The sequence below is a fragment of the Rhinolophus ferrumequinum genome, chromosome 9 (genome assembly GCF_004115265.2).
Source record: "Rhinolophus ferrumequinum isolate MPI-CBG mRhiFer1 chromosome 9, mRhiFer1_v1.p, whole genome shotgun sequence".
In the NCBI taxonomy this organism is placed as follows: Eukaryota; Metazoa; Chordata; class Mammalia; order Chiroptera; family Rhinolophidae; genus Rhinolophus; species Rhinolophus ferrumequinum.
In genome coordinates, this window is record NC_046292.1 from 18,050,720 (window position 1) to 18,062,188 (window position 11,469).

General features: G+C 54.3%; 1 protein-coding gene across 1 annotated transcript; it reads right to left on the bottom strand.

The window, feature by feature from the left end:
* Positions 1-8: 8 nt before the first annotated feature.
* Positions 9-11,247, bottom strand: ZNF683 (zinc finger protein 683). The gene is given in 12 exon segments (XM_033113813.1): positions 9-165; positions 638-747; positions 1,709-1,778; positions 3,817-4,077; positions 4,235-4,334; positions 4,591-4,660; positions 5,560-5,591; positions 5,594-5,891; positions 6,924-7,052; positions 8,145-8,839; positions 10,313-10,517; positions 11,134-11,247. Coding segments are annotated over 12 exon segments (2,241 nt in total).
* Between the last annotated feature and the right edge of the window lie 222 nt (positions 11,248-11,469).

Genomic DNA, 11,469 nt, shown 5'->3' on the forward strand with positions numbered 1-11,469 from the left:
ATAGTTGGTCATGTCGGAGGCGCTGCCCACGGCTGGCCTCTGTAGGCGCCCCAGAGGCTGAGTGAGCCCCACCGAGCTGTGTCGTCGTCGTCGTCGTCGCTTCCAAAGCCAGGAACCACGGCTCCCTTCCCGAAGGTCCCATTCTGAGCAGCTCTGGGCTTGGGTCTGAGGGAAAGCAGACGCAAGAGCCTGGTGACAGCATCTTCCCTCTGCCCTCCCTTAACTGCTCTCTTTGGTACAGGAGAAGCTGAACAGAGCTCTGACATCAAGCAGAGCTGCCTAAGGAGAGGCTGCCAGGGCCAGGAGAGCTGGACAAAGGGGTAGAGTTCCAGGAAGACCCTTCAGCATGTAACTCACCCCCTCCCATTCTACAGATGAGGAAAGTAAGGCCCAGAGAGGACACTGACATGACTAAAGTCACGTGTGAGGGCCCAACTCTCAAGCCAACCGCTGCTTTCCCAGGCGTCCGCAGGTCTCCAGTCCTTTGGAACCAGCTGCCCTGGGGATTAGGGGCCGCATGGGCATGCCTGCCACAGGTGCTCATAGCCTCTGTCTGTTCCAGGCTTCCGGAGAGCCTGAAGCCACCTCCCCAGTACCCTCCCACCTGAGATTCCCAGGCACACCTGGGAGGAGTTACCTGGGCATGGAGATGTACCTGGGACATGAGGGAGCCAGGGAAGAGGGTTCCCCTGAAAATGGGATAAACCTGACCTCTGTCAAGCTAGGCTTGGAGCCAACCAAGCCTAGCTGTGGGAGTGAGGGGAGAGGGCCCAGGATCCCAGACCCATATGGACACTGCCCCCCCACACCACCAGTTTTCAGGGATGGGCTTATGTTCTTGGCAACCGAGGAGCCAAGTCTGGGGTCAAACTTCCTCCTAGGCCCTTGATCCCAAATCCCTCAATTTACTCATCTATGAAATAGATGCAGCCTCTCATTCTCCGGGGGCTGAACACCTCAAGAGATAAGAGGGGAACGTGATTCACCGGGCTTGAATCCCAGCTCTGCTACTTCCTAGCTGCAATACCTCTTGTATCTCAGTTTCCCCATGTGTAAAATGGGTGTGATAATAACACTACCTGCTTTCTGGGAGTGCTGTAAAGATTGCATGAGATAATCTATGCAGAGCACCTGCACATAACAAGTACTCAATTCAGTGTTAGTAATTATTAATGGTATTCAGGATCACAGAGAGACACATGGCTGCTTGAGCCAACTCCAGAAGAGATCCTCTGCTTCCCCAAGGGGAGGATACCCAGTACTGCTCAATCCATGGCTCAGGTCCCCACTGCAGATGGCGAAACTGGGACCAGAAAGTTAAGTCCCCTAGGGGTCAATGCCAGGAAGTGGGGAAAATGAGCCAAAAATTGGAGGAGGTCAAGCTAAACCCAAAAGTGTAGAAAAGGGGGTCCTGGGAACAGGCCGTGACCCTACTTGCTTCCCTGGAGGCCCAGCATTGGAAGCTGATGTTTCCTGAGCACCTAGGCCCCATGTTGGAGGTTCTACATCCATTATCTCATTTCTCATAGCAGCCCTGAGAGGCATTATTGTTCCCATTTTGCAGATGGGGAAACTGAGGTTCAGAGGTGAGGAGTGATCTGCCCAGATTCACCCAGTGAATCAGTGGCAGAGGGAGGACTAGAGAACCCCAGTGGTCTGACTTATGAGTCAGGGTTCTCAGGGCTTCTGCCTTTGCATTCTCTCCTACCTTGAAGCTGTCATTGCTGGTGCTGCCCTGGTCCTGGGCCAGGTCAGGGCAGCTCTGGCCACCCCAGGGTCTGGGAAGGAAGCACAAGGGGAAGGGAGTGAGGTAGCCTCCTCCTCTTCACCCCAAGACTGGACCCCGGCCCTCCCCTACTTCTCTCAGGCCCACAGGCAGGGTGAGTTCCTGAAACCTGGGAGCATTCTCTCTGTTCCCTGCATTCTCTCCTGAAATGCAGCAGCTTTCTCTCTGTTCCCTCCCCCAACTATTCGCTGTACCCCCAGAGACAGAGAAAGAAACAGGATGGGCTTGGAACAAAAGTGAGGACTAGGCCTGTATCAGGGCTAGAATAAAGAAAAGGGACAGTGCCCCAGTAATTCAAAAGCTCCCCATTGGCTGAGACCCTCCCTGTTCCAGGGTTAGCACTAGGTATTGTGCCTACATGATAGCCTTTACACTCCACAATAATTCTAAAAGTTGTATATTAGTGCTCCATTTTTCAGATAAGGCAACTGAAGCCCAAAGAGGTGAAGTGACTTGCCTGGAGTCACACAGCTAATGAGCCTTGAAATTCAGACACTCTAATGGCTGATTGGACATCACCACACTAACAGGGGCAAGATGGGGAGGTGCCCTGGCTGCCTCCCCCATGCACTTTGCCCCCACGCCAGGAAATCAACAGGAATCTGAGGCCTGTGCCTCAGTGCCAGAATCCCCTTCCCACGGCTGGTGAGAACTGAGTCCAAGTGCACACATGGGATGTGTCATCACGCTGGCACCGTAGCCTTCACAGTCCCTTCCCTGCCCTCCACACCCAACTCACCTGCATCTCAACCCCACCTCCTGTGAAGTGGGGAAAGGGAGGGGCAGTGCCACCTGGGCCTGTAGGGCAGATTCCTGCCAGACAGGGTAAAGGGGGACGGCGTGTCTTCCAGCAGGGGCAGGCAAGGCACTGGCAGGGAGTGGGCACCACCCCATCCCTATCCCCAGGGCACCCAGGCATCCGGGCATAGGGTGGCTAAGCCCTCCCCTCCACTCTCTTTGGGGTGAGACAGCAGTACAAACCCCTCCCTTCACTCTGCCCCACCACGCCCCCATCCCTCCCAGAGGGAGCTGAAGACAGTTGTGTCATGATAAGATCAGAACAAATTGCCCAGTAACTGCCTAGACACACAAACACCCCACCCTCTTTTCGGATATAGGGCCCGGGAGCTACTGGGGTACTCCATTATTGCCCCTCCCAGCCACTCTACCTGGCCATCCACATGGCCTTTTTCCTCCCACTCAAACATCAGCTACCAGTGACTGGCTCGGAGAGGAGAAGTAATTTTTTCAAGGTCACGTGGCCAGTGGCACCTAGGGTTAGAACAGAGCACTGGCTCCCCGGCTTGCAGTCTTGCAGTCTGTCAAGGCAACAGAGCGGCCCAAGATATCAGGATGTGAGCTCTGGAGTCAGACTGCTAAAGCTTGTATCCCAACTCCACCACTTCCCGGCTGTATGACATTGGGCAGGTGACTTCACTTCTCTGAACCTCCATTTTTATCCCTGAATCACAGAATACCTGTCTCATAGGACTGCTGTTAGGATTAAATGAGATAATCCAGGTAAGGTATGAAGCAAGTGGCAAATAAAGGTTGATTGTTACAATCTGGGATGACAGGGAGAAGCCATCTGTGGCATCTAAGGGCAAATGCAGTGCAGCCTAACACTGCTCAGGAACCTGTCATACTCATGACAAAGGGACATGAAGACCAGAGAGAAACTGGCTTGTGATGTGAGAATCAAAGTCCACATAGGCGGAAGGAGCTGCTACATTTGCCTTTAAACTGTGTCCTCAGGAGAGGAAACCATTGTCTGCAAGGCAGGAGCCTAACTTAGGAAATTGCAAAAGTTGTTTTAAAGTTTTAAAAGAGCACAAGGACTTTATAAAGACCGGTTTCACATTCACATATCCAAAATCGACATATATTTTTATGCTCCGAGACTCTCATACACTTATTTGAACATCCACTACACACACACACACACACACACACACACACTCACACACACACACACACACACACCCCTAAGCACCAGGGGCGCCCCACGAAGCCCTCCTCCATCCCCTCACCTATCCCGGGCTCTGGCCTCCTCTGAGGTCTGCTTCTCCCTGCTTTCCCTGCGGACCCCTAGCCTGGCCAGGCGGCGGGTCAGGCGGGTCAGGCGGGCCCCCAGGCCCTCGCACCGCTCGGCCATGTCCAGGGCAAAGCCCCGGGCTCGGGGCGTTGGGGCCCCACTCTGGGACGCAGCGGCCACCCGGATCCGCTCATTTGAGGAGAAACGCCTCCTCCGGCCCGTCCCCCTGAGCAAACAGCGGCCGCGCCCGCACTGGCTGCGGGCCGAGGACCGACCCAGACGCAGTGAGTGCGCTCTGCAGGGGCCGCCCCCCACTCCGGACCGCAGCGGGGGACCGCTCCTTCTGAGCCCCCTTTCCCCAAGGCCCTGCCCGCACTACTTCTTTAGGTCTTCTTGGGGCACCAAGGGCTGACCAGGTGCAGACACCCTTCAAGATGCGTCTAAACGAAGTGGACGAGGAAAGAGGGGCCAGGTGGTGGAGCTGGGCAAGGGGTCTTCCTCCCGAAGGAGGGGCTGGAACACAAGGGCGGGGGCATGGGCGGGAATGGGCGTGGGCTTGCCGACTGGGCGGGGCTAACCAAGTGGCTGGCATTTAGTGAGAGGCCAAGGGGGTGACTGGGTGGGCTTGGAAACCCGAGCTTGATTACTGATGGGCGTCCAAGCCGACTGTGCCATTGCCCTGCTATGGTTGGCTCCCTATTTGAGTTCCTCTCTGTCTCTCCCCCTCCCCTCTTCTCCCCCGTCCCCCTCTCTTTCCTGTGGAGCCTACATAGCCCAAATCTCGACTCAGCCAGAATCTCACCCGGTAGCCGCCCCAGTACCCGGATAGGGAAGCCCCTCTGAAACCCACAGGGGTGCGAACGGCTCCCCCTGCTGGAAATTGGCCAGCTATTGTTATTTAATAATAGCTACTGTTTATTGTAATATAACCTGTACCTACTCCCTCCCAGGCAGTGTGCCCTTTCCCTCCTGATGCTGCCTCTGCAATTGTCCAATGGGGGTGGGGAACACCTTGCACATTTGAGAAGATCCTCTGGGACTGCAGGAAGAAAGGTCATCAGGATGGTCCCAGTTCCCCAGGCTCTCTTTGCCAGTTCTTCCCTGCCTGTATTCTTTGTAAGGCCTCTACTCCTTCGCTGAGCCCAGCACCTCCTTATGCCTTTGCCCTCTGTGGTGGACTGGTACTGGCACACAGGACATCATGCTTCTGGATCATGATGGACACTGATATCCTGTGTTCCTGCCCCTCTATCCCCACAGGGGGCACAGATCCTGGCATGTACAGATCATGGCAGGGAGTACCAGTTGAGGTGGCCTGTGGCCTCCTAGGAACTAGGACAAGAAGATGGTGAGAAGCAGCAGACAGACATCGGGACATGTGCTGGAACATCTGTTCGGCTGACAGGGCAATGTGCCCCGTGCTTGGCAGTACAGTTTGCCGCTTGCAGAGTTCTGGAAGGCTGGACTGTCCATTGGTAAGCTGAGATGGAGGGCCTGATCTCAAGAAGGAGCAGAACCCAAACCCAGCTAGAGGTAGATGGCTGAAGACACCCATCCTATGGGTGGGTAGCACAGGCTCTTCCTGGCTATGTTTTGCATTGCTCCAAAGCGGGGTGTGAAGTCTGGCAAATACAGGATAACTTCCACCTCCATTGTTGAAGCTCAGGAGGCCTCAACTTGCTATAGAGAAAATCCTTTAATTACTCTGCCCCTGCCCTCTCCCCAGCGCAGTCCTGACATCACAGCTCAGGCTGGCTGCCCTTGCTTTTCTTGGGATGCTGAGGACAACTTGATCTTGTCTGCACCCCAGCCCATTTGCTTCTCTGATGGCACTGCCACAAGACCTAGTGCCCTCTGGTGCCACTGGGCGAGGCAGGCAAGAGAAGTCAGAGGCAGGTGGGTATGAGCTAGGCTGCAGGTCTGTGGAGTATGCAGCCGATGGTGCAGCTTCAGGCGAATGTGCTGGGTGAAGCTACGTGAGCAGGCACTGCCCTGGAAGGGCAAGGCCCCTGAGTGCAGGCGCAGGTGGGTCTTGAGGTTACTGGAGCTGCTGAAGCGCTTGTGGCACATCTGCTAGAAATGGGCACGGGCATTAGTTCTGCCTACCCAGCTGGCTCAGGATCTCTGCTCCCCCTCTCCATTCCTCATCCCCACCTCCCTGTCATGCAGGCCCGGAAGCTTTCCCCCCACCCCCAGGATTCCTCCCTGGGGCTCACAGTGTCTGGCACATTGGAACCAGGCAGACCTGGATTAGTATCCTGGTTCTTTTATTCTCTGTGTGACCTTGTATAGGTGACTTCCCCTCTCTGAGCCGTGTTCTCCTTATTGGTAACATGTGACTCTTAATACCTAACCTCATGGATATGATGGACTGAAAGAGATAATCACATAGAACGCTTATGAATGCGGCGGCAGCTTCGGGAGGCATAATTAGCATTTACTGGGAGAAGCCACATGCCGGGAATTGATCTCTTGTAGTCTTCCCCAGGACCCTGGAGAAGCATGCCTAAGTACTAGTACACCTCCTATATGACAGTGAGAAAGCAGAGGCTCAGAGAAGTGAAGCCACTAGCTGAAGGTCACACAGCAAGTTGGAGGCAGAATGAGTATTTGAACCCACATAGTCCAGACTCATAACCACTGTGCTGCTTTCATTTCTACCTCTGTAAAACAGGGAAAGATTCCCCGCCCTTCTGACCTCTCAAAGGACATGGTGAGGCTCAGAGAAGGAATGAACACTGAACTGATGTGATACGCAGTGTTTGTGTACTTTGCACACACCATGGTAGTAACTCTTCCAGCAATGCTGGGAAGAAGGTAATGGGTACCCACTCCCCAGATTCCCCTAACTTTATTATCCTCCCCCCACAGACATACATCTCTATTCCCCCCTCCAGACCCCAGGAATGACCTCCACTATCACATCCTGACCCTTCCAGGCTGGGAGGGGTCATTTTCATCCTTCTCCACCTCCCTCCCCTCCTGTCCTGTCTCCACTTGCTCAGGAGGATTGGGGAATGGAGACTACGACTATAGGTGCCATCCCCCCAGGGGCCTGGAAACTGCCTGCTAGAGTACAGGGGAGGGAGAGGAGGGGCTCACCAGGCACTCATGGGGCCGCTCCCCTGTATGCACCAGGTGGTGCTTCTGCAGGTGGGCGAACTGGGTGAAGCTCTTCTGACACAGGGAACACTGGTACGGGCGCTCCCCACTGTGCACACGCAGATGGACCTGAGCCAGGTGTGGGGAAAAACGCTGCCAGTTGCCCAGAGCTCCCAGCAGGACCTGGGATCCTCTCTGAGTCTTTACCTACACCCTCACAGGACCCCTTTTTGGCACCAAGACCTCTCAATCTCCTTGCCTCTCGGTCACCCCCCTCAGGGCCTCTCTTCCATTCCCCAGGATACCCCCACTCATTCTGCTGCCCTGCAGGAGGGGAGATGGCAGTGGTCAGACCAGGCAAGGGATTATGTGTGTGTGTGTGTGTGTGTATATATATATATATATATATATATATATCCTGAGCAGCGTTTCTCAATGTGTGGTCCGCAGACCAGCAGCATTAACGGGCGCCTAAGAGCATGTTAGAAATGCAGATTCTCAGGCCCCACCCTGCAGGGCTGAATAAAAATCTCTGGGGCTGGGGCCTAGGAATCTGCATGCTTACTAGCTCTCCTCGTAGTCTGAGGCTTATTAAAGTTTAAGAACTCATGCCCTAGAGGATCAAGACGGGATCGTCCCCCATAACCATAACTTTGCCAACTTGCTCATAGCTGCGGGTCTTTGCTGACACACAGACACACACCCATGGTTGCCACCTGCTGGACGCCAACAGCACTGGCGCTAATTTGTGGGCTCCCACTTGAAAAAGGCTGGTTGTCAGGTCTGTAGTCTAGACTCACTAAAATCTACCTGTTCCCCCACCTGAACTTCAATCAAACACGAGGAGGCCTAACACGAGTTGTTCAGGAATGGGCTTTACACTAGATGCTGAGAGACTGAGATCAAGGCCTAACTCAACCACTAAATCAAAGTGACCTTGGGCAAACCCTTCCCATTAGGAGCCTAAGTTTCTCATTTTTAACTTAAATGAGATGGTCTCATAGACAGTCTTTTAGGTGGAGAGGACCTTGGTAGCCATCTTATACTATATCTTCTCTCTACAGATATGAAACTGAGGAGCCAAATGAACCATCCAAGGTCACGGCCTAGAGGCTGCTGAGGAGTTCCTTCTGACTTTAAGGTCTTTGATTCTAGAAGCAGGATGGGACGGGGGGTCATTGAAGGATGCTGAGGGGGCCGTGGAGCCCAGGAGGCAGATACCTTGAGGTTGGAGAGTTGCCCAAAGCTCTTGCTGCACACGTTGCACTCGTACAGGATTTTGCCATTCTCTTTCTTCAGCGGGTAAGGCAGGGCTGCAGTGCCTACCCGGGAGGCTGGTGGGGCCCGCTTTGCTGGAGCTGCCCTGCCAGGATGTTCCAGCCCTGGAGAATAGATCCCTGCAGCTCCAAGGCCTGAGTTCCAGGCCTGGGAGGATTGGGTTTGGCCCGAAGTTTGGGAGGCCCCTGGGTAAGGACGCAGAGTCTCCCCGCAGGCGCTGTGGTGCCCACGCTCACTGACACGCATCAGCATGCTGGGCACAGCCCCGGTGGGGTAGGAGGTGTCTTGGGGCAGCATGAAGAGGGGGGGACATTGGATAGAAGGCAGGGCCCCAGAGGCTAACAGGTAAGGTGGAGGCAGGAGAAGTGGGTATGCAGGATAGAGGGGGTGGAGGTGGAATTGTTGTTCTTTGGAGACAGGAGCGGATAGGTGGCAGGAGCAGAAAGCCAAGGGGCTGGGGCTCTTTGTATGCTGCCAGGGGGGTGGGGAAGAGGTGTTGTGAGACGAGAAGGGTGGGCAGGGAGCCCCCTTGCCAACTCTTTCCAGCTGGCTTCCCATCTTGTCCCCGCTCAGAAGGTACTTTGCTATGAGTTTCTTGTCCTCGATGGAGCCAGCATGTGGCCCTGGTGGCTGGTGCTCTGAGCAGGAAAGAGAAAGACGGTGAGGGCCCCACAGTCTGGGGTAAAGTTCTACTCCCCATCTAACCTGACCCGCTCGGGACCGGGAGAGAGCTCTAGCCTGCAAGCCTGTTGGGTGACCTGGGCAAGGCGTTTCCCCCTCTCTGGACTTCCCTGGTTTGCAATTGCATTTGCCAATAAAAGCGGCTAGTGTTTCCTCAGTGCTTAAAAATTTTAGGGCGAGAAAATGATTCAAGAAGCCTGTTAGACATTCACGTGGAACAGTCAGGTGGGCAGTTGGATGAACTGGTTTGGAGTTTAAAAGAGAGGTTTGAGCTTGGAGAGGTTTGGGTGTCAGGGGCCCAGATGATATCACGTGAGGGTGACGCTAGATTTGCTGTATCCAAAATGATAGCCGCCTGACACATGTGTGTACATTTAAATTAAAATAAGTACAATAAAAATTCAGTTCTTCAGCGTCACTAGCCTCATTTAAAAAGCTCCATAGGTATGGGATTAGACACCACAGGCATAGAACCTTTTCATTATCGCAGGAAGTTCTATCAAACAGTGCTACTCTAAATAAAGAGAACAGGAGAGCAGAGGAGGAAAAGAAGAAGAGAGGGGAGAGGGGAGACAGGGAGGAGAGGGGAAGGGATAGAAAGGGGAAGAAAGGGGAGGGGAGGGGAGGGCAGGGGAGGGGAGAAGGTTCTGGACTGAGTTCCACAGCAAGTGAATATTTAGGATGTAAGTAGAGAAGAACTTAGCGAGGGAGACTGAAGTGCAACAGCCAGGGAGGTAGAAGCTAAGCCAGGAGTGGTATAAAGTAAAACACTGAAAAGAAAAAAAGTATTAAAGAGTAGATTGTCTGCTTGGATTCTCATGTATTCATTCAACCAACTTTACTGAGCTGTTTTGCCCTGTGCTCTTTCGGCGGGGGGGGGGGGGGGGGGGGGGGGGGGGGGGGCAGAGAGTGAGGGATACAGGACACAGCAGCATAGTCCCTGCCCTCCAGGAGGTCCCAGTGGCACCAGGAAATGGTGTGTTACTAAGCAACAAGCCCAGAACGTAGGAATAATGAGAGCCTACTTTTATGGAAGAAGAAACTGGCCTCAGTGATGTGCCCAAGGTCATGGAAATAACAGGGCAGTACCAGGACCCCACCCCAACTCCCTGAGTCTCCGTCAGTGCTCTTTTCTCATAATAAAGATTCCTCTGGCTCAGACAGGTAGACAAGCTCCACTCTCAACCCACCTACACCAGATCCCACACCCATGCCTGAGAAAGCCACTCACCTTCTCTGGCTCAGGTGTCACCACCTTGAAAACTCACTGCACTCCTAGGCCCAAACTTCAGGCGAAAATGTCTAGTCAAGTGTGCCTGAGGCTCTGTCCTCACCAGTGACGATAGGTCCTCTGCCCCTCCCATCCCCAAACCTAACAGTGCCCCCACCTTCAGCCTCCACCAAAGTGCAGCTCTGTGCCCTGGGCTTACTTGTGCTCATGGAGTCCTCTCTGAGATCCTGTGGAGCTGTGCCTGGGGGTGCCATCTGCAGGGTGCATATGTAGAGGTCCAGGCCCTGGGGGCAGGGCAGCAGGGCAGATCTGGCAAGTGCCAGTGGCCAGGGACACAGCGAGCTGGCACAGGATGGGCTATGGACATCCACTGGGTCAGGAGGTGGCCTGCAAGCTGGGAAGACCTGGAGAGCAGGGGGCAAGGGGCTGGGGACTTCAACTCCTGAGTCCCTGGGATGATCCACCCCTAGTGTGTTTTCCAAAGGAGGAGGAGAAGCTAAGACTCACTCACCCCCATGATGTCTGTAACTCAAATGGCTTCATCTTCTGTCATCCAAAAATCTCTTTCCCCAGGGACATTTGTGCCCAGCCCAGGATTGTCTTCCCTCTGCCCCTAGAACTCCTTACCTAGCATTCTCCCTACTCCTTCCCTCCCTGACCACCCTGGTCCACCACGTCTCAGATCATCCACTGGGTTTTGAATGGAACCAAGGCTAACTTGGAGAAAATCCTCATCAAAGACTATAAACCCCACAGGATGGGCCCTAAGGCCACGTCATGGTCATACAGCCAAGTCTCCTGCATGGTCCCATCCCTTCTCATGGCACACAGAAGAGTCTGGGCCCCTAGGGTATGGGAGAGGGTCTCTGGCACCTTAAGGGCCCATCCCCATGATGTGCTAGGGTAGAGTTGCTCAGGACCAGGGGACGGTGGGAATCTAAGTCCCTTCAGATTTTTTCCCTCACTTCCTCCCTCAGTAGACAGTCTGGCCTCAAAGATAGGGCTGGGATTCCACCTTACCTGGTCTCCTTGACAGGGCTGGAAGTCCAGGATGGGGGACAGGGAGCTCCCTGTGCTCCTCAGGGGCTTGGTCTTGTGGCAACAATCCAATTCTGGAGTGGGTTCCCCCTTCATGCCCCCACTACCTGCTGGGAAGACAAGTCACTCACAGGTGAGCAATGAAGGTCCTAGAAATAGTCTGGCTTCTAGGGCTGGCTCTCCCACTACACCTTGAACCAGTCACTGCCCCTCCTGGCCTCAGTTTCCCTATCTGCAAAATAGGAGGGTTGGACTGGCTGATGTCTCAGTGCTGACATTTAGAAGCCAATGATGCTCTCCTGATAGGTGCACGAAGAG